Source organism: Phodopus roborovskii, unplaced genomic scaffold (assembly GCF_943737965.1).
Source record: "Phodopus roborovskii unplaced genomic scaffold, PHOROB, whole genome shotgun sequence".
NCBI classification, from domain to species: Eukaryota; Metazoa; Chordata; class Mammalia; order Rodentia; family Cricetidae; genus Phodopus; species Phodopus roborovskii.
This window is the reverse complement of record NW_026126469.1, coordinates 17,128,416-17,152,354: the sequence shown is the minus strand read 5'-3', so window position 1 is coordinate 17,152,354 and position 23,939 is coordinate 17,128,416. Positions and strand designations below refer to the sequence as shown.

Here is a 23,939-nt window from a genome sequence, read left to right as displayed (position 1 = left end):
TATTCATTTATAGGCTAGGAAAATCATGTGAAACTCTACCATATTGGCACCTGCTCCCCAGGGTCTCAGGAGTACCAAGCTACTTGACCATCAATTCTATTCAGCAGACATCTGGAAAGAAACCAAATATAATTTTCAGAACATGAATGACATTCCTTTAAGATTTCTTCCTGTTCATCAGTATGTGGCCACTTGCTGCATGCACACTTCAAACAGCTTATGCTGAGATCACTTGTTGTAAGGTGGTGTTTGGAGCTTTCAACATCTTTCACTCTTCTTCCCAACTGTTTATGTTTGGCAAAAGTCTGCTGTATGTAGTGTATGGACTACACATTTGCCTCCTGTCTTTAAACTTAACTTGTTATGTAAGGTGATGAGTCAGTCCGATAAACCGCCAAGTTATTAAAAAAAAAAAAAAAAAAAAAAAAAAGGAAAAACCTCCAAAATTCAAGACACACACATTTGACATATGGATTTTACAACAGAGTTTATTAGCTGTTCTCCTCTTTCTCATAAGTGGAATGGATAACGGTGGTAATTCTTTACAAACCAGTACTCATTTAAGAAATTTTAACTAAGTTGCCAAAAAAACCACATATTGAGTAAACAATTCCAAAGAGCAATAGGAAGGCAAACAGTATTAATAATGGACTAGAGAGTCTGACTTCTGAAGGCATTCGGCTTCTCTCTGAAGCTGTAAAGACCTGTGCAGCTGTAGTACAATGCAGCACATGAGATGAAGTGTCTGGGGAAGTCTCCAAACTGGACTCTGTTTTTCCACTAATGGAACAGAACTAAAAGGGAAGGTGGAGGACCTAAGTCAAACTTCATGACAAGAACACAACACCGACAGAAAACATAGGAACCTTCTGGAACTTGTGTAGGAAAGAGGAGAACATGCTCACACGTCTACTTGCAATCTAGTTTCCCTAGAGGTTTTCCCTCACCACCACCATTCACTTGCTTTCAGTTCACATGATTACGGAAGATAAGTCTCATCAATTAATATTTAATTTAAAAACCAAACAAAAAGTTAGAAGTAGGTGGCAAAAGAAAAATATATTTTAAATATATATATATGTGTGGGCAACTATGTAAAGAAAATAATTCCCATAGTTACAGAGTTTAGTTAAAGAAAGTTTTATATATATTTATATATATTTTATTATAACAAAATAGGCAGTTATTGTGGGTAAAATAGTCATTAAAATCTGCCCCCCTCCCTAAGCATACAGTAAAATTTCAGGCTATGAACTGGACATCTTCCCACTGCCATGATTACCACATCACCACAGGAACTTTCTTGTCTGCAGTTGTCTGTGAAGGTGAGCCTCCAGCACCTCAACAGAGCCATCATCAGAAAGTGTGTGGACAACACCCGAGAGGCACTAAAACCAGGCTGCATGAGTTGACTAGGAGCAATCAATGCTGCTACTGCCAGAAGTGTACGGGGAGGGCTCACACAACGAAGACCTCTCATGAACAACAAATAGTCCTCCTGAAATTATGAGTTAACTCAGACATTAATTTTGAGATAAACCCTTATTTTTCTTATTTGTCTTTAATGAAACAATTACTTTAATACCAGAAGTCACCGAGGAAAGAACTTGAGAACCAATACACTGGCCAAACCATGCTATTAAGAGTTAAGCGTGCATTGCTGCTCAAGGTCCACCGAGTCACTGATTAAAACCACCTTTCTTCCATTTGTACTGAAATTGGAAAAGAATGTATATAAAGCTTTTCTGAAAATCTCTTAAAGTTAACTTTCCCTTAAACATTAAGGAATTTTACAATTTTGCATCTCCCCAAACCCTTGATAGCTGGTCAGGCCATTCATCTTCAGTTCTGAAAAATGGCCAGAAACCAATAGTAACACAGAATAATACAGATGATGCAACATGAAGGAGACACTAGATGTCAAAAATGGGCACAGCTGCCGACCATGAGGGATCTGCGTCAGTGTGAGGGAGCTCTGAAGACGGACTCCAGGACAGGGCAGGGAAATGAGACGGCGGGAAGAGACAGAAAAGCCAGTCTTCATAACTTTTCTTTTGCTGGGACCCAAATATAAGGGCCAGACTGTTCTTCTATGACCTGCTTCACTTGGTTGTAAATGTCCTCCAGTGTGTCTCCCTGCACAATAGCTGTAATGACAGAAAGTCAATAAGTGCCCATTAGTTGTCATTCTTAGCCATCAACAAATATTACTGGTGAAATGGGAAACGGCAAACCTTGGAAGCAGTTGTACACAAGGATGTCCTACCTGTTTGGCAAATGGTCATTTAGCTAATCTTATTATATGTACAATATACACAAAAATGACTAAAAATGAGGCATGGCCATTCTGTTTTTACCTGTTATTTATTGTTCAGCTGCTGATCATCTGAGCTTGTATTAGCTCACTCATTCATCTGATGGTGCTAGGGTCTGAACCCAGGGCCTTGCAAGGCTAACCATATGCTCTATCTCTGATTTATGCCCTGCAGGCATTAGTTTTATTATCTTAATACAAAGCATTTATTTCCACAACTTGTGGGAACTACAGGAGGCAAGCACAGCTACTTATTTGCTGGTAGCCGAGTAGGGTGTCAGGAAAGACAGCTGACTATGGACTGTGCACTCTGCTGGAGTTTGAATTGTGCCAGGTACTCAGTAGAGGACCGATGTGCATAAGCTGGGTCTTAGTAGTTAGGAATCATTAAAATCAACGTTAAGAAATGTGTGAATGAAAAATGGTAACACAGGCATGTGTCATGGGGATTATAAATTGTAGGTCAGCAGGGGCTACCACAACTAAATCCTGTCTCAAAAACCGCAACTATGACAACAACAAAAAAAGGTAGCAATTACTAACAACTAATGATTTGGATACTTGGAGCCTATAGTCTGCAAGACTCAAAGGTTAGTTAATAAAACTAAAAAGAACTCAGTACAGAGTGAGGCAGGTGGCTCACAGAGACTAACCAGCAGTCAGGAGGCTCTGGCAGGTCTGTAAATGTGAGGCCCACATGGGCTAGCACCAAGTGTGAGCAGGCACAAGGAAAACACAATATTTAGTTTCCTATGGCCTGAGACATCTGGCATAAAATGCCAAATGGAGACATTAGGTAATGAGGTTCAGTTTACCACAAGGAGGAACGTCTAAGTAGTTAAGAATGCGTGAGAAATCAAAGTTTTTATAATGTTTATGAGTATCAGTTTTGTGATAAAAGTTTGTGTTCTGAGCTACACAGAGGTATCCTTTAACATGTGCAAAGACACAGACATTGGCAAACACCAGTTTCATCTTGACTAGCTCACAGGGCTCCACAGGGCAGGTCCACAGTGACAGCTGCTGAGGAATTATTGCGTTGGGAAACAAGCTTTGCTCATTGGTTAAGTCAGGTTGCTCCCTGGGTTGGAAAATCTAGAGGTCAGGACCACAAATACCCCAGCCAGAAACAAACACCACTAGGAGCAGTCTAGAATGGCATGCCAAGCACACTGTTCAGAGATCAGTGTTACTACCTTGAAATGCCTGCCAACTCCCAGCCCACATCTAAGGAGATTCCATTCTTAAAGAATGACACGGTTATGATGGATGGTTGTAGATTAAAGTAGACCAATTATGTGTGACAGCTCAATGTAGTATGTGCTCCTGAATGATTTATTTTATTCTCACAACTGTTAATATATGCTAATATCTATATTAAAAGGTGAGATTATCAATGTTAAATTTCCTCAGTATGATTAACAGCATTCTCACTATATGAGGGATAGAAGCAATCACCCAAATACCCTTTTATTTTTTTAAGCACTGACATATTCAGAAGTAAAGGACATCTATTTGTAACTTACTCAGATTTTTAGAGATAAAATGGTACCATTTGGAAAATATGGATAAAGGGCATCAGTTGTTCTTACGCTACTATTCTTACCATTTCTAAGTCTGGAAGTAAAAAACAAAATAGAGCCTTCTCTCTTCAGTACATGGTTTATAGTATCAGAGCTCTTACTGGAACGCATGTCATCATTGGTTTAAATGAGGTCAGGCCAGGTAGCAAATGTGGAAGGGTCACTTGAGTCTAGGAGTTCAAAGGCCACCTTGGACAACCCAGCTAGATTCTATCTTTTCTAGACAAGTGTAAGCTGTTAATACAGCAATAGGCTAATTGCTATCAGAGTGGGCTGTTATTCAGTCTCCTCTAGTTCTCTTGTAGCCTGTGTGCTTGCTGCCCTTCTGTAGGTCATATAGTAAGATGGCACCCACAAACTGCCATCCCATTCACTTTGGAATTCCCAGTCCTTCCAACTGTCAGCTAAAAAATTCTAGCTTATACCCAGTCTGCAGTATACTGCTATAGTAGCAGAAAAAATACTAAAACACACTATCGAACATCTTATTTCTGGGTGTATATTCAAAGGAAAGATATCAGTACATCAAAGAACCATCTGCAATTCTTTGGTAACCTCAATATTCACAACAGACAAAATAATGAAAACCACCTAGATGTTTGTCAACAAAGAAAATGCGGGGTATCTAAATATATAAGAGGATATTATTCAGCCATTAAAAAAAAAAAAGGGATCCTGTCATTTTTTGACAACATGAGTGAATATACAAGACATTAAGCTAAATAAACTAGACACACAACATAGATCCCACATGGCCTCATTTACCTATGGAATCTAATCTGATTCACAGGCATAGGGAGTAAAGTGGTGGGTCCTACACATTGGGGGAGGGGATAGAACAAGAAGTTGATAAAAGGACATAAACTTCTGTTTTCAGGAGGAAATGTGGTGTTAGGGCACAGTTCAGTGGCAGTGCTTGCCTAGCTGTGCAAGGTCGCAGCACCAGAAAAAACCAAGGCCCTCAAAAGACAATTTTTGGTTATCTAATGCACAGCAGGATGATTCAATTAACAAAAGTAGATCTCAAGTGATCTCACCAACATACGTAACCACACACACATCAGGAAGTACAGTTAACATGTACTACCATGACTGCAGTTAAGTAAATCACAAAGTATATAATATTACACTGTACACCCTGGATACCCCTGAAATCTGTAAGTGCTATCTCAGGTAAGCTTGGGGAGAACGGATCAAAATTTACAAAGGGTAATAGAAAAGGCAGAGGCTTCAGAGAAGTAGTAAAAAAAAAAACACACAAAAAAACCAAACCCCCCCCCCCAAAAAAAAACCAAACCCTCTATTTTCCTTTGCTCAATAGTGAATTATTCCTGTATACATAACTGTAAGAACACTGCATTTGAACTTTCCTCATTACCAGCTAGACTAACTTTTGAGTTTCCCATGGGACACACCCCACAGATGTTATGGTTTATTTTGAAAACTATAGGACTAGTTAGAGCAAAATTCTCTGCGTCATAAAGGGCACTGCCACACATGGTTCAAACCTGTGAAATGTTCAGTGAATTCCTGCTCCAGTTTCATGGCTCTCTCAAATGTTCTTCTGGCTTGTTCTTCTGTTAGGCGCTTATTCATTTCCCTATGCAAACAAATTTAGAAATTGTGATTACCATATTGTAATACTCTTTGAAAAATGATGAAAGAAGACATAGGCATAAAATAATGGGAAGTTTAACTCTGCTCTCATGCAGTCCCTAGGCCTGCTGCCTGGCTTACACAGTGAGAACAGGGTCACAGCACTTACTATACTAGCTCACAGCAAACAATGCATTCATCTCTGACAATTCTCACTGTGCACTTAATATGAAAACAAGACTCACAGACCTATAGTTCAACCCACAGACTGTAAATGAATACAATACACAGCACAAACAGAAAATATAGTTTGAGGAAACACTGTGAAATGACCCAGTTTCTTTGCCGATTAAAATATAGTGGAATGAGAAAGAAAAAAAGGAGGAAGACTATACATTAAAAGTTTAATCATCCATCATGAGTAAACCTTAGTTAGAACTTGGCTAGAGGAAAAAAACTGCAAACACATAAGGGTATCTGACTACATGACATGCCACAGTCACAGTGGAGATGCTTTTATTTCAGCAATTACTTTTCAAATATATGAAATGATACATATGGCACTTATTTCAAAATAACCTGAGGGTGTGTAGACAGAAGTAGTACTCCAATCATAAACTGTAAGTCTTCTTGCAGCTGGGTGATGGGAACACTGGTGAGAGGAATTTGCTATCTCAGCATTAGGCACGACATTTTGTGTGGCTACCGCATAGTGTCCTTTCAACCTAGCTTCTCTGAACATTTCTTGTAGGGTAGGTACAATAGTGATGAACTTGTGCTTTTGTTTATCTGAGAACATCTTAATTAAAAAGAATTTTATTATCTTGCATGATATGGTACCTGGGTATATACACCATGGCACCCATGTGGAGGTGCGGACAACTTTGTGGTAGTTTCTCTCCTCACCTTCACATGGGTTTTAGGGATCTGATACAGAGAGCTCCTCCCCTTGCTGGGTTGTATCATGAGTTCCTCCCCTCATTCTTGCTGAGTATAGGATTCTTGATTGACAGGCTTTAATCTTTGCATGTTTTTAATGCACTGTCTCACTGCCTTCCAAAGTTTCTGACAGGAATTCTGCAGATAATCTTACTGCAAAGATCTCTTGGTGTGATGAGTCATTTTTTACGCTGTGTGCAACACTGTCTTCCAATAGTCTGACTTTAAGGTACCTCTCAAGGCACCTCCATTTCTTATGCTTGGACTTTATTCAACATCTTGGATATTTATATTCATGACTTTTAAGTTTCTTCAAATAAACTCTTTATCCCCTGCTCCTATTTTGGGAATCATAATGTATGTTGGTCTATTCAATGGGGGTCCCCAGTTTATTGCTAACATTTCTTTAATGTTTTTCTTTTTGTTTCTCAGACTTGATAAACCTTTTATTTTCAATTATGTGTGTATCTTTTTGAGTATGAGTGCAGTGTCTGTGAAGGCCAAAGAGGACTTTGGATCCCCTAGAGCTGGAGTTACAGGCGGTTGTAAACTGCCTAAGGTGGGTCCTGGGAACCCAGGTTGGGTTCTCTCCAAGAGTAGTCCATGTACTTACAGGGGTAGCAATCGCTAGTCCCCAGAACTTCAAGTTTTCTCTTACTGATATTTCCAAGTTGCTCAGATGTAGCCCTCTTGCCTTTGACCTTGTCTTTTTTTATGCATCTTTAAGGAATTATAAATATCATGACATAAGGGCAGAAAGGACACTGTGGGGATGAAGCAGGGGACAATAGAGGTGAGCACAGGTGAGTATGAGTACTGGACACATATCCCTGAGAATGTCACACTTAATGTTATATTTAAATCAATGAATTGCAGTCAAGTAATTTTACAGTCTGTACTAAGTCTGACATCTGGTCTGTCTCCAGGTATTTATTTTATCTTTTCCCTCAAAATATCATTCTTTGCTATTTCTTTGTATACTTTGTTTTTATTTAAATTTATATTTGAATCTTATGAGTCGGTAAGTCTGGAGCTAATTTTTGCTGTTTTATTTAAAATTTAATTATTAATTGTTGTAAAGTGTTTCTGTGCTGAGGCAGTCTGATATAAACTGAAGATTTTTCTCAGGTATTTTCTGAGACTGTTCCTTTCCATGGTCACTACAATATATCTCTAAATTCTATCCACACATTTGACTACTTTCAAATGTTCTGGGCTGGCTACCAAAATAAAAAAAAAATATAAAGTCAAGGAGGTAGGGGGCAGGAAAGGCATGGGGGGGGGCTAAAAATCTTTGAAAATTACTTTATAACCAGGGGATGGCTTACTATACTTCTAAGTCAGAAATAGCAACTAGCTAGTATGATGGTTCCTTATCCATGGAAGGCAGGGCCTTTGTTGTGTCCTTTGCTCCTACAAACTGTGTGCAGACTGCTGAAGAAATGCATGCATGGCTGCTTGCTATGGGACTAAAAAGAATGGAGAGCTGAAGCCATGCTGAGAGCTGAAATTAACCTTTTATATCAACTCCAGGAAGCTCTTTGCTTCAAAAGATTTCAAAGTTCCAAAACAGGTCGAACAGATAGAATCTGCTAGTGGAACCACTGTATATGTGGGGGTGACAGATTACTTTGCAATCCATCACTATTCAGAGATCTTTGGTCCAGCCCATTTACTATGTTGCCCCCGCCCCTTTGTTTATGCTGGACAAGTGCTCTACTCTGGACTGTTAGTGCCCTGATGAATTTACATGCTAGGAATAAGCTCTGCTTGGTTATTATATTTTATTAGGTCTAAGACGAGGTAAGATTGTCTTTCTTGGGGCTGGAGAGATGGCTCAGCAGTTAAAGGGACTGCCTGCTCTTCCAAAAGTCCTGAGTTCAATTCCAAGCAACCACATGGTGGCTCCCAACCATCTGTAATAAGATCTGGTGCCCTCTTCTGACCTGCAGACACTCAAGCAGAACACTCTAGATACAATAAATAAATAAATTAAAAAAAAAAAAAAAAGATTGTCTTTCTTTTTGTTCTTTTCCTGTTAACATTTTCTGAATTGTGGCTTTAAAAACAGGGAAGTGTAGTATCTTACATGTACAGCTTGACAAAGTGTCACAAAGCTGTACACTGAGTATTCAGATCCAATACAGAGCATCATCACCAGTGCTCTAGAACTCAAGTACAGCATCCTCAAAGGTAAGTTTTATTTGGTTTCTGATAGCGATGATTAGACCTGGAATTTCAGAGTGTACAAATTTAATTTGAGATCTTTTATTACCATCTTAAGATTCTCCTATGTGGGGCTGGAGAGATGGGTCAGAGGTTAAGAGCACTGACTTTTCTTCCAGAGCTCCTGAGTTCAGTTCCCAGCATCCATATGGTGGCTCACAACCACCTATAATGAGATTTGGTGCCCTCTTCTGTGGTATAGGCACACATGCCAGAACACTGAACACATAAGTGAAGCTTAAAAATAAAAGATTCTCCTATGCATTTGTACATAGATGGAGACTTCTTTATTTTTGCAAAATGTTTCATCATGAAAATGTTGTAATTGATATATTTGGCAGGTGGTAGACTTTTAGGTAGTTTCTACATGTTGGCTATTTGAATAGCACGTTTGGTGGTAATCAAGTATATCTGGTTAATACAAGCAAGTATTTCTGTTGTATGTATCTAGGAATGAGAGTTCTAGGCTAACCATGTCAACCTTTTGAAGCTACTGTAAATTTATCAATGCAGATTCACCAAGTTTCTTATTTATGCTCCATAAATCTGTCAAAGACATGTGCTACCTTTTTCTATTTTCGCTCTCCTGATATGCAGATGGTAACATATGACATCATGGCTTTCACTTGTTTAAAGCCAGTGTGTTCTAACTGTCTAGAGGTACTTTTAGTGTTATGTCCAAGGCCTGATTTTTATTGGGCCCCCTGTGTTGAACTGTGATGATTACTAATGTACCTGGATGACCCCTTTCCATTCTGGTGTTAGCATCAGAATGACTGACTTGGTTTTTTCGATCATCCTTAATGTTTACTGTATTTTCAAAGAACATCTTTCTATGATCTTCTCTGTATGCTGACTTCCGATTTTATAAATTTCTCTTCTGCCTCCTCTGAATTTAATGACTGACTTTCTTAATTAGCATCTCTCTCACTCTGCAGCCCAAGCTAATCTTAGATTTTCAGCAGCTCCCCAGAGTTGCTCAGTCCTGAGATTGGAAACATTTATTAATTTTTCTGGGATATCCTCTTTAACTTATTCAGAGGTATAATGTTCAGTTTTTAACATAAAGGCGCTTGAATCATATTTTTTTGAAAGTAGAAAGAACCTCTTTCTTTAAAATAATTTATTTTTGTTTTATTCATGAGCATTGTGTTTTGACTGTATGTATGTCTGTGTGAGGGTGTCAGATCTGCCGGAACTGGAGTTACAGGCAGGTATGAGCTGCCATGTAGGTGCTGGGAATTGAACCTTGGTCCTCTGGAAGAGCAGCCAGTGCTCTCAACTGCTGAGCCATCTCTCCAGCCCCTTAAGTCACATTTTTATTATTAATTTCTAGATTAATTTTGCTGTGGGCAGAGGATATTAGTTTTCAATCACTTGAAAATTGTGTCACAGCTGACAGTTTGGTAGCTGTCATGTGTGTGTTTGAAATCAATGTGCATTTTGCATACGCTGAGTACAGTATTTAGTGAGTATGAGGGCTTTGATGAACAGGATATTTAGGTTCATTGATACTATTTTTTCCATTGTTTTTAATTTGTGTTTTTTTACTTAATTCTACCAAAAAAGAAAAAATGAATTTACATTTATATGTGTATGTTTGGGAATATGTGTGTGGGTCCAGGAGAAACTTGCAGGAGTCCTCCCTTCTGCTATGTGGGTCCTGGGAATTGAACTCAGGTCTGTCAGCTAAGGAGCCACCATCCTTCTACCTTTCTAGTGGTTGGATATAGCTGCACTGCCTATTCAATTACATGAATGCTGACGATGATGAGAAATGGTGGTTAACATCTTACAATGCCCTCTGAGACAGGCATACATACTACTCTCTCATTTCCTATGGAGAGAAGATGCAAGGAGGGCAAAGAAGAGTAACTCAAGGCCACTGGCTTGCACTTGCAGGCATGACACTTACATGATATTTTCCATGGATTTGGGTTTAATAAAAATAGATATTGGGTAAAGCTGGGCAATCTGCAATCTCTTTATGGCGTTTCCGGACACATCAAGGATACAATGTTTGCCCTAAAATAAGAGACAATAGAGAAAAAAATTAAGTAAGCGTACCAAATTTTTTCAATTATACTGAAGATATCACAATCTGAATTATGCTTCATTTATATATTTTTTTACTCCAAGAAAAATTGTTATTCATCAGCAAATTTTAGAAGGGAAATTAAATGAAGAAAACAATGATTATGAATAGTTACTTTTCCATTCTCAAAGCCATTTGATAGAATTAAACTACAGTTTTCACATCCTTTTTGTGTGTAGAGCGACAATTGCTCAATGGGCGGAGAGGTGGGTCAGCAGTTAAGAGTGCATTCACTCTTCTTGCAGAGGATTTGACTTAGGTCATGGCAACCATGTTAGGCAGCTTTCAGCCACCAGCCGAACTACAGCTTCAGGGATCCAAACCCCTCTTCTGGCCCCAATGGGCACCTGTATGTACTCACCTGTACACACATACACGCACACAAGCATGCACGAGCGTGCGCATACACGCATACACGCAAACACACACACACACACTGAAGTATACAAATAATTCCAAAGATCATTAATGAATTTCATTTCATAAAATGACATGACCAACAGAAGGTGAAAAAGTCCTAGAATTTACTCTTTCAAACCTGTAAATCCTCACTACTACTATTCCTTAACCACCAAGCCATCTCTCTAACCCTTCTCTACCACTATTCTATTCTTCCAAGCCTCATTTTATTGGGGGCTAGTAAATACCATAAATTGCCATTTGAAATATCTAATTCTGCATTTATATAACTTTTCTAAGAAATCCACTGACACAAGAGGTCATTTACATTTTATTATAGATGTGTATTTTTATCACTCTACACACACCAACGGGCCCTGCTTCATGTAGTATTGGGATCTGAAGTCAGATATTCATGTTTGTGTGGCTAGGACCTGCTGAGCGAGCCCTGGGTTACGTTACAAGACACAATTAGTGGACAGGCTCAATGGACTATTTAGAAGTGAAGCCTAGTTGGAGGAAGTAGCTGAATAGAAGGGACTCTGAAGGGATTTCTGGGTACTTCTACTCACTCCTCCTTTTGCTTCTTCACTATGGGCTGAACCCTCTGAGACCATGAGCTAAAACAAATGCTTTCTCCAGTTTCCTGCACATGACAGAAAAGTAACATTCTGGCTTCACTCTCTTTACATAGTCATATTAGTTTTTGTGTAAATCCCAGGAACAACATTACCCACAGAGAGCAACATTTATTATCTGATCACAGTATAATTCTAGCTGGTCAGCTAATGTTCCTTACTGACCGAGCAGTAGAAAGCCGCTGGCTGAGATTCCAATTCAGGCTATGTATTGGGTTTACTTACAGTGTCTTGAGTTGCCATTAGTTGGGCACAGGTTCCTCAGCCCTGGAATTCTAGATCTTGGTATTTTACTCACTGTTTTTTATAGTGCATGCATATGTGAGCATGTGACTGTGGAGGGCAGAGACCAAAGTCTGGTGTTCTAGTCTCAACCTTACTTTTTAAGGTAAACTTTCTCCCTGAATCTGGGCTGGTTAGGCTAGACTGGCTAGCATGCAAGCTCCAGGGACCTGCCTGTCTCTACCCTGCTCCCCAGCAACTTGCCTAGCTTTTACATAAATGCTGCAAGACCGAATGCAGGTTCTCACTTGAACTAACCAGTACGTTACCCAGTGAACCGTCTGTGTCTAACCGCCATCTTGGCATTTTTGAAGAGTTTAGATGACTGATTTCAAAGGATATGCTTACATTTGGCTCAGCCTGGCTTTTGACTATCAGTGGGCAAGTCACATATTTCTGGAAGGAATAGCACTGGTAGGTATCCTGTCCTTAGTTCATCCTATCAAGAAGGTATGTGGTATCTATTTCTTCCCATTTCTACTGACAATGTGATCCCATTTAAACTTCTGTCTGTTTAAGATTTCTCCATGGTAAAATCATCTTTGCCTTTGACACTTTCTCAGCATGTATAATCTTGTTTCTTATAAAACTTTACTTATTGTCATTATTTAATGATAAAATTTAATCATCTCTTAATGTTCTTGCCTGAAATAATTAATACCATGTGGTTTTCTTTCAAGAAAGATTTTCCAACTATCATTCTGTCAATTTGTGTTGTTGAATTCCAACTTTAAAGCTTGGTGGTCTGATAAGATACAGGGGACTATTCCAATTTTTTTTTTTTTAATCTGTTGAGGTTTGTTATGTTGCCTAGTATGTGGTCCATTTTAGAGAAGGTTCCATGTGGAACTGAGAAGAAGGTATATTCTTTTGTGTTTGGATGGATTGTTCTATAGATGTCTGTTAAACCCAACTGGGACATAACTTCTGTTAGTTCTTTTGTTTCTTTGTTAAGTTTCTGTCTTGTGGTCCTGTCTAATACTTAGTTAATGCAGTGTATGTCATCCATCTTCTGTTTCTTAATACAAATAAAAGTCAAGTGTGTGTCCTCCTTAGAAACTGCACCCAGGAGGCTCTGGTGCTTACCTTCTCTGCTACTGCTCGCACTGACTGAACACTTGTTCCATACAGGTGGTTGTTATACTGGCCAGCTTCAATGAACTTATGCTCCTGGATGTCCTTTTCCATCTGTTCCCTTGAAGTCACAAAATGATAATCTCTTCCATCCACTTCATAGTCACGTTTTGGTCTAGTTGTATCTTCAATTAAAAAAAAAAAAAAAAACTTGGGGAAGTATTTCATATTTGAAAACAGAATAAATACATCCTTGATTGCTTTTAAATAGTTTAACATAATATTTTTAAATCTAAAAAAAGAAAATAATATTGACGAAGGAATAATTAATAAAACAATGAACTCTAACTCTTTAAAGCAGTTATATTTACTTTTTCCAAACACAGTGACAGAAAGTGTTAAAACAGTTTTAATTTGGGTTACTCACGAGGGACACAGGATCCAAATTTGTCGGGAAATTCTGAGATTAAATCATCATTTACCCTGTCTTTCATGGGTCCCAATATAATGACTGGTCGAGTATAATTAACTACAAAGATAAACACATGAAAAGGAATAAACACTTAACAAACACTAATGTACTTTAGCTCAGCAGAAGAAAAACATTCTGGATTATCTTCTTTGTTCTTTCTCTACATTATGTTCTTTTGTAAATAGATCATTATTAAAATCTCTGAAGTCAATCAAGTCAAATTTAGCATCTTAGACATTTCAATACAGAGAGAAAAAGCATGTGGTTTTACTGGTGGATTCTGAAGTAAAAATGAAAAGCAGAGAAGGAAGACAGGAAGTAGAACAAGTAGGTGTAGGAGGTGATGCAATGGCAGCAGCGATCTAGAAAACTGGTTCAGAGAACACAGTGGGCCATTCTAAAGGAGGAAGTCAGTGGTGCACATAACACTAGTGCTGTGTGTGGTTGCAGGGGTTAGATACAGTGAGGTATAAAAATGGCTTAGAACCAGCCTGGGTGAAGGGCATAAAAATCTAGGATTTTAAAAAGTGTCTCTTGACATTTAAAAGGTGTTATTGCAAGGGTAGTAATGTAATATTATACAGGTTTAGGAATACAACACCAATTAAAAAAAACAATATAAAATGATTTGCTTCCAATATTCTGTGGGTTAAATAGTGCTTCTTGAAATTCATATAGCAATTTTCTACACATATAGTTAAAATAGCAAAATTCTGATACACTTTTGCATCTAATAGTCTGATTTTTCAAACTAAGAAGTATATTCAATTTTATTTTAAATTAACCAATCAACTTATTGTAATGTGGTGTGTGTTGTGGTGTGTTGTGATGTGTGTGTATGTGTGAGTGTGTGTGTAGGTCAGAGAATAACTTGTGGGAGCTGCTTCCCTTTCCACCATGTCATTTCTAAGGACAGATCTGGTCATCACATTTGGCAGAAAGCACCCTTGTCCACTGAGCCATCTCATTGGCCCTGAATATACACTTTTTAATAAGGTTATAAACATCACAAACCTTCTTGTTGATTCACTGGCTCATACGATAAAACATATTCTTCTTGACCACCTATGGAGTAAGAAAATAAATATAACCGATGCCAATGTGATCCTTCTCCACACAACTTTACCTACTTCCTTATACACAAGGTACTAGGACTTTCTGACACGTGAACAGGGTATACCAAAAGGCACTCTGTCATAAATTATCCACAGCAAGATTTAGTACAAAGGGGAAATTATTAAACCATAAAGGTAAGTTTGATAAACATGATACGTAAATACTATTTTTCATAACTGAATGCTATTATATGCTTTTTAAATTTATAGATCATCAAATCCATTAAAATTATCATTTCTTGCTAGAGATTTACTGTATTGGAAGGCTGTGTGTTTGTTCTCCAGTACTACAAAAAGAAAAAAAAAAAAAAATCAAAAACAACAAAACTGCCTCTAAATAACAACCTCCCCATACTAAAACCCCAAACCAACAAAAATCCTTTTCTCTGGGATACTGAACATTTACTGTATTTTCTAGGGCTGGATGTGAGACTGCTTGCCTATAATCTCAGCACTTGAGTCTCAGGCAGGAGGATGGCCAGCATGAGGTTAGCTTGGACTATGAAGTGAGTCTCTGTCTCAAAACAAACAAACAAAAACAAACAAACAAACAAACAAAAAACTCCACAAAAAAACAAACAAAACTAAACTAAACAAAAAACATCAGAAAAACCCAGTAAGTCACAGAAAATAGTTTCTGTTCCAATTGAGTATATTTATCTAAAGCTATATTTGATTTTTAAAAACCATTATAATTTTGCTTTGATTACAAAAGCACTTCAGGAGTTAAAGCATCTGAAATTTAAATTAAAGGAGCTTTAGAAATATTATAAATGAAAAAACAACTGCCAATTATGTGAACACCAGGAAAATGATTAAAACTCTAGCTTTAAACACGTACTGTGGAAAACAAAACAGGTCCAGCGATTGGATGAAAGCAATCAAAACTGAATCATGTATTTGGAAAATGTTCTCCTTGTTCTATAACAATCTCCCGCCTTGTGATTGGTTTACAGTGAGTGCATAACTACATGTATAGTTGATGGCCTTACACATCTGTTATAGTGGCACACAGATCTGTACTTGCTTGTTTCCAATCTTACTATTGTAGTATCACAAAACAGATACTTCATGAGCTTTTTATTCTTTTTCTTTTTCAATTACTGATGTATCTAGGCTTGGTAGCACACAAATATTTATGGGTTTGAGGGTAATCTGTTCTATGCATAGTTCCAGGCTAACTAAGGCTACACTTAGTGAGACCCTGTCTCAAAAAAACAAAACAAAATTTACTGATGTAAAATATGGTTTACATACTACAAAAACATGCAGTTGAATATTCCACAACTTATTAGTTCATGCAAATGGTGAGAAAAGACAGTATATACTTTCATTACCTCCTTTTAGTCTAGAAAATCCACTCAACTACTCTACAGTAGATTCTGGTTATAAGTAAATAAAGAAATAATTGCTCATTCTTCTTCCTCAAATTATATAGCTATTACGTAGGAAAAAAAATCCAACCAATAAATGAGGGTTAAAAGTATATATTGCCAACATGAAGTATCTGGGACTGGTAATGGGATTAACCTTTTGAGCAGCCATACTCATCTGTAATCAAGATTACTTTCATTTTAGACAGCAGTAAAAAAAGTTAGAAAAACAAATTTAATTTTTAAGTTGCTACAGTTGATATTCACATATTCTCCCCTCTTTCCACACCCCAATTTGTCTTACAAAAAAAAAAAAAAATCCATACTTATATAGTTCAATTAACACAAGAATATAACATTAAACAGCAAGGGAGAAACAGTATTACTTTTTGAACAATGTTTTCACAGAATAAAAATGAAATAAACTAGTAATCATTTAGCATTACTAACAAATATTCTTTTAGTACTTATGCTAAAAACAAAATTACTAAGGAAAATACAAGTTCATTCCCTATCAGATAGTTACTTGTTTTAAGATACATACAAATCTACATACTATGTATAGTATATAAATTAAGTTGATAATTGGTTTTGTTTTCATTAAAACCTGGAAATTAACTGTTCTGTATGTGCACCTTGAAGACCCTAGCCAAAATACTTGCAGCAAAATATTTTCAGATTTAAATTTTTTGTTTTGCATTTAAAAATATCCAAACAGCCAACCCTGGCTGAGCAACTCTGAACTGGAAAATTTGAGAAATAAATGTTCTAGGATCTGAAACTCTTAGAGTGTCGTGTGATAAAGATTTTGAGTTTTGGGTTAGAGATACTTAATCTTCAGGTGAACTTCTTTCTTACATCTATAATTTGACTTGGCTTTTCCCAGTTTAGCAATCTTAGGCATCTAACTTTTAGTTTTTATAGCATGTCACTAAGGAAAGAACCACTAAGAGGCATTTATTACTTTTTTCTTTTAACAAAATAACAAGTAATATGAAACACTTACGGTAACTACTTTCACTATCGCTGGCATTAGAAGTTACATGCTCTGAAATTGAAGGAAAATGAAAAGAAAAAGAAACACAATGTCATGAATTTAAAAGCTGATAAAGGCAAGCTATTAAACAAGGTAGTGTTATAAATGTTGAGATATAGACCATACACAACTACAGAATTTTCACAAAGCATTTTAGATTTTCTACGAAAAAGTTTTTTTTTTTCCCAACTAAATTAACATGAATTAGCATGGGGCAATAACTGTAGTAAAAGAAAATGCCGTACTTTTCAAACATAGTTTATGAACAAAATTCTCAGGAAGAACCCAAGTAGGACATAGAACAGATACAATGTAATCTTGAATTAGTTCATAAAGCATCATACAAAAAGATCCAAAAAGAGAAGATAAATTTGGTATTATTTAGTTTAGGAAAAACCAGCTAGGGGATAAGGTCCTTTAAGCAAAGAGGCCACTTCCTGATGGTACAGGTACTTTGTCATTTACAGTTAGTCAGGTTTTACCAGAGCTTCTCCACAGCTGAACCTTGGCTTCAGAGGCCATGGAAGCTCTTTAGATGACAAACTGTCTCATAGGTCACAACAATGGAAATTTGAGAGGCCAACACTGTGTTTTAATAGGTCAGCATTCCATAGCAACTGTCCTTTGATAATAGACTACTTTGCAAGACAACTCCCCCAACAAATATTAGTAAAAAGCCATCTAGCCTTTACTCTAAAGTGGCCCCATTTCATAACTGGGTAAGTAATAGGTGCTCACCTCAATAATTATCTTTATATCCTCCTTGATAAAAGAACAAAAATGTTGTTCAGAAAAACAAGAGAGAAATTCTCAAGGCCAGAGGGAAACCTAAATGTCTAATGTTAGGGAGAGAAAACCCACATTTGAAGAACAAAAAAGTTTGAGGCTAAGGTCTGCTCAGACAAATCAAGTAGCTCTGCTGCAGGGACCATAGCAGGCCTCATGAGAGTGAAAAACAAACCTGTTCATTTTAATTCATTGTAACTTGCAAAGAAAAAGATTAATTCTCTTAAAAAACAAAAAACGTGTGTGTGTACCAGAGGTCAACACTGAGTATCTTTTCTCTTGCGCTCCATCTGATTTTGAGGCTGTTTTTTTTTTTTTTTTTTTTTTAACCAAACTCGGAGTTCTCTGACTGGGCAAGGCTAGCCAAGTCCCAGGGATTCTCCCATTTTCTCCCTCACGTACTAGGATTATAATTATATGCCAGTCCACCAGGCTTTTTTAAAAACATCAAGTCCCCATGCTTTTCTGACAAGCACTTTGCTCTCTGAGCTATCTCCCAGCCTTACTGTATACACCTTTCTTCATCACAATTTACATTTTAAATAAAAGGGCTTAAATTTTTAAAAAATAGAATTAGAGGAGGGAGAGTCATTTACTTCCGTGGCATGGTCACTGGTAAGTTGCATAAATCCTTGCACTCATGCTCAAGGAACCCTAATACTCAGTGGCTGCAAAGGGAAGGGGACACACATGAAAGAAGAGGCTTGTGGGAAGAAGGGTTCAGTTGGACCAGAAAGGATAATGGGGGTGAAAATAACTGAAATTTACAAATGTATGAGACTGCCACTGAGTAAAATGGTAAAAATTGTAATGAGTTTTTCCTATAAGAAACTTGAATAAAATAATTACACCTAAAAATCAGAAGTAAAATTGATCTATACATGACAAGCACACATTAAAAACAGGCATTTTTAAGTTTCTATTAAAATTTCCCCTTTGCATGTGCACATGCTTTACATGTGTGTGGCTGTGCATGCATGTGGAGGTCTGAGTGGTTGCTGGCAGTCATCCTAAGCTGCAGTTTCCCCTTCTTCGTGGAGGCCAGCTCTCCCTCACTCAGAGCTCACTGACACTGCTAGTTTTACTTGCTTTTTTGCTTCTTCTGGGGACCTGTGCCTTTGCCTTCAGAGGCTGGAGTTACAGGCAAGTTACCATACCCACTCAACATTTACACGGGTCCTGGGGATTTGAACTCTGGTCCTCATATCTGGAGGGGCAACTGTTCTTACCACTGAGCACTCCATTCCTTTTTCATGTTACTATATGGACTTTAACATAACCACTGAAATTCCTGAATGATATTCATTTAATTTATAAATTATAAGCTACCATTATTTAAACATTACAGTTTGCTTTAAACTGTGGTCATGAGTCTAGCCTTTAACAGTTTTCCAGCCCTAAACTGTTTTGTTTTTTAAAAATATAACATGAATAATTTTAAATGTCTTCATTTATATCACTTTTTTCCTATCCTATTTCTTTAAAATTTGTTACAAGTAGGAATCGAATGCCAGATTAAAAACCAATTATAATCTTTTATCTCCCAAATTGTAAAAGAAAGAAAAATTAGTTATCTGCAAGATAAGAATAAGTGGATATATAAGAGACAAAACTGATGCTGGAAATTATGAAGCAGGTAAAAGAACACAAGGCTTATGTTAACTATTCTACCCAGCAATCTGACAGACTATAGAATAAAAAGTTACTATTCTTTCTTTTTTACTTTACTTACTCACCTTGAACGCTCTAAAACTCCCAGAAGGTGTACTATAATAAACTTTGTGGGTTCTTACATTTCCTCTATTTAGTTCCGCTATCATAAAACTCCTTCTCCCAAAGAAGAGGATAAGGAGACAGAAAGCCCTCCAGAAAAGAAGACCTCTGCAAGAAATCTGGAGATGAAGCCCCATTTGGGAAAGATTACAAGTGATGTTTGGGGAGAGATTTTATTAAAATAAAACAAAAAACAAAAAGGAAACCTATATAGGACATGGTTTGGGCTGTGGCTTGACTCATGGGCTTTCAGTGCTATTTCATTTTTCTAAAATAATGTTTCTATCTATCTCGATTTCTCATTCTCAAAACCATTGTATGTTGAAAGGTTTAAGTTGTCATTTTGTCTAATGGTCTTACTTCTATGCTAATCCCTCCTTCCCCCTCTCCTGATGAAAGCCATGTCAATTAATCACTGGGTTGACTGCTTGGTCTTTGTATTTTTAATGGAAGTTAGGAATCCCACGACTGTAAAGCAATAAGATTCGAGATGGGCGCTATGGAAACTTTGCTTTTTGCTAAAGAACAGCAAAACAAAAAACAAAAAAAAAAAAAAAAAAAAAAAAAAAAAAAACAAAAAAACCCTAAGAAAAGTTTTATTTAGTTAAAAATTATTGTTCTTTCTTTTCCTGTACTTCTGACAGACCAGTTGTCATTTAACATGAGCTTGTAAAAGTGTAAATGTCAAAAAGGATCATGAGTCTAAACTGAACACTGATGAGGCAGTTGGGAGGTGAACATGAATTCTGGGTCACATTATCCCCTGGGTGTGGAGGGAATGGGCTTCCTGGAGCTTGTCTGGAAAAGTGGGCTTTCTTATTTTATACTTGCTATTCTCAAAGAGACTTGGGGCCAGTGGTCCTTTTGTCTCAATAAGTTTTTTCTAAAAAAAATGGGCCACAAGAACCCAGAATCATTTTTAATTTCGTATTTCATTCATGTTTTCATTAATTTGTGTTTTTTTTTAAAAAAATAATGAATCCTGTTTTTTGGATAGTTTTACCAGTGATCAGAAACTTAAAGAGATTCCCTAGGATTTTGATGACAAGATGAGTATGCCTCACAGTGCATTTCTTTACAGGCTGATGATGTTCAAAGTTTTAAGCAAATAAAGTTTGAGTTAATGTGAAGCTCAAAAAATAAAATAAAGTAAAGTAAAACCTTGCTATTCTGAGTGCAGGCTTTGGACTGGCCAATCACTGGTACTGTTTGAGAACTAACCAGAAAGGGAAAGGGTCCCTCCTCTGAAGATAATCTGCTGGGGCGGGGGCTGCAGCTCAGTGCTACAGCACTTGTTTAGCACATGTAAAGCAGCACTGGGGCCAAGCCCAGTGTTCAGAGAGTGAGAAGGTAATTAAAGCCAATTTAATTACATCACTGGAGGTCGTGAAGTGAATAATAGTAAATAAAAGTGCCATGGAAAGACTGAGGATTTGTGAAATGCAGGAGGAGGATGCCATCACATCATTTCAGTGCATTTAGTGCAGCGCTTTGAGTACGTGGCAAATTCAAGTTTATGCTTTGCAGATACCTGGACTTTTCTCCCCCAAATATTCTGTTGTGGAATATTACTTTAATTATGTGAAGATAAGTTACATTTGCTTATGCTGCACTTGTTTAATGATGTAAAGATGTTTTGGTTTGCCTACCTAAGGCACCTGATTGGTTTAATAAAAGGCTGAATGGCCAATAGCTAGGCAGCACAGGAACAGGCAGGGCTGGTGGGCAGAGAGAATAAGTAGGAGGAAGAGGGAAGAGAGAGGGAGATGCCCAGGACCAGCCATCCAGGCAGCTGTCAGCCATCCAGACAAGGAGGACATAGAGAATGAAAGAAATGGTGAAAAAGTCTGAGGCAAAACTTATATGAAGGGAAGCAGGTTAAATTAAGTTATAAAAGCTAACAAGAAACAAGCCTAAGCCTTAACTTAGCTAAACAATTATAACTAATAGTAAGTCTTTGTGTCTTTATTTGGCAGCTGGTTGGGGTCCAGAGAAAGCTTGCTACATTTGGGCACCAAAATGCTGTTTTACCTCACTCACAGTGGCTCACTTTATACTAGGGGCATTGCTGCTCAGCCACGCCTGGGGGAACTCTGCCCCACCAGACAATGGCTCTGCTGCTGCTGCTCTCTATAGTTCTAATAAAACTCGAGATTCTAAGGCTAGGGTGAAAGCCGGAGAGCTCAGAGAGTTAGAGTACTAACTGCCTAACTTTCTCTCTTAGATGGCATCCCCAGAAGCCATGCCCTTCCACTCCACCCAAACTAAAAAACAAACAAATAACAAAACAACCAAAAAACAAAAACAAACAAACAAAAACCCTAGGCAAAGCTCCTCCCTGCTGCTTCCTGTCAACTAGTGTAATACTCCACCTCTATTGAACCCAGGTTAATTTTATTTAATTAACACAAATGCAACACATCTTTATATAGTTAAACAAATGCAGCATAAACAAAAATAACATCTTTGTCCAGTTAAACAAATATGCCACAACAATTTTCAATCTGCAGTTTGTTCAATTCATAGATAAGGAAACTATGGATATGGAGAACCAATTTTGTAAAGCTAAACACAAATATGTATGTATGACCCTCTCCTACATATTTCTTTGAAAGGCATATATACCTGAATATCAAAAGACAAGGACAATAATATTATTTCAGAGCGTCAAGCACCTTCTGTTTGCACATCTGAAATGTGTAGCTCCTTTTTTACTTTTTGTTTGTGCTATGAGCATTTTCCATGTCATCTGCATGTAGTCCAGGCTGATGTCAGGCTTGTAATGCTCTTGCTGTACTCTCCCAGGGTTAGACTACAGACATGATGACCTGGCTCTTAATATATTTTCAATTGTCATATAGTACTATAAATATAGATTTATAGTATTTCCATTTCAAAATCAAGATAGGATGACTTCAATCTTTTTACTTTTTTTTGCTGTTACTTCTAAATAATGATAAAATTTATCTCCATCTCCAATTATATCCTGAGAATAATCTCCCTGAAAAGGATTTAATGGACCAAAAGAGAAAATTTTTGAGTAAGGCTGTATTAATTTATATTTGTAGTCACAGTGTATTCAAAGCTACTCTATAGAACTCTCTCATCACAGAATGTGTTTTCAGGCAATGGGTAAAAGGTATCAATTTGTAAATGTTGACTACTGGGGAAATAGTATTTTTACACATGCGTCTTGTATCTGCTTATCTTCTGAGCTCTGCTGTGCTGGGGCTGCACCTGTGTCATCTCTCAAAGGTCCCCAGGTTGGTATGATCAGGTGCAGACACTTAACAGGTGCAGCCTAGTGTGGACCTTTAGGTACTGAGGGTGTGATCTCCAAGAGGGCAGTAGGACACTAGACTTGTCAGACTTTTTCTGTACTTCCTGGAACCATGAGGTGAGAAGCTTAACCACCACACACATTCTGCAATGATGTGCTTGCTATCTTGCTACATACCTTCTAAACAACAGGGCCAAGTGATCATGGACTGAAACTTTCAAACTGAGTCAAAATGAACATTTGTCTTAGGTTTTTGATTATCTTAGGTTTTTGTTATAACAGAAAGCTAACACACTTGTCTCATCCCTTGACCAGTTTTCTAGTGGATAGCCTGTTTCTTAGTGATTGATACAAATCCTGTCCTTGATGCAAATATATTCTTCAAGTCTAGGGCTGCTGTGGGGTACCTGTCTAGCAAATTAGAGGCCCCCAGTGATCTTAATATAGGAAGAAAGTATTCTCTAAGTATCCCCTGCCCACCTCTCCTATTTTTAAGATGCCTGGTGAACATGGTTATTTAAAATTTAACCACGTTTTACTTGTCTTCTCAAACATTTCTTTCCTTCTTGAATGTATGTATGTTTATTCTCTCCAAATCCTACATTGCCAATTACAAGCAATACTACTCGACATCTTATCTGGAACAAAAGTAAGTTGGTTTTGGCACTTGACAGCTGTGCATTACTCTGCTTCCATCAGCTTTTAGAACAAGAAGAAAGTAGACAGATACAAGAAACCTATGTGGTTAGCCCAGGAGATTGTTGAGGTGTTTTATGAAATTGAAAAATTTTAAAATAGAAAGGAAATAGAAAATGAGTACATTCTAGACAGGCAGAAATCCTTTCTGAAACTGTGTGTTATGACTCACTTCTGAGTGCCCCATCTATTGCTCATTGAGTTTTACCTTCTTTAGTCTTATTTTGAACTTTAGCATATAGGTTAACAAAGCTGTAAGTAA

The 23,939-nt window shown here is 37.4% G+C and overlaps 1 protein-coding gene across 20 annotated transcripts in view; it reads right to left on the bottom strand.

Moving 5' to 3' along the window:
• Positions 1 to 468: 468 nt before the first annotated feature.
• The window catches only part of Dlg1 (discs large MAGUK scaffold protein 1), a 195,451-nt gene continuing 171,980 nt past the window's right edge, over positions 469 to 23,939 (bottom strand). For 9 of the 20 annotated variants that reach the window (XM_051191287.1, XM_051191288.1, XM_051191292.1 and 6 more), the window contains 8 exons: positions 17,113 to 17,154; positions 16,264 to 16,299; positions 14,633 to 14,683; positions 13,574 to 13,675; positions 13,159 to 13,331; positions 10,574 to 10,683; positions 5,406 to 5,497; positions 469 to 2,147 (listed from right to left, as the gene is read on the bottom strand). In XM_051191287.1, coding sequence (XP_051047244.1) covers positions 2,041 to 2,147; positions 5,406 to 5,497; positions 10,574 to 10,683; positions 13,159 to 13,331; positions 13,574 to 13,675; positions 14,633 to 14,683; positions 16,264 to 16,299; positions 17,113 to 17,154 — 713 coding nt within the window. In that variant the 3' untranslated portion in view covers positions 469 to 2,040. The remainder of the gene's footprint in view (positions 2,148 to 5,405; positions 5,498 to 10,573; positions 10,684 to 13,158; positions 13,332 to 13,573; positions 13,676 to 14,632; positions 14,684 to 16,263; positions 16,300 to 17,112; positions 17,155 to 23,939) is intronic. The other 11 variants (XM_051191290.1, XM_051191291.1, XM_051191295.1 and 8 more) reach the window with 2 other exon arrangements.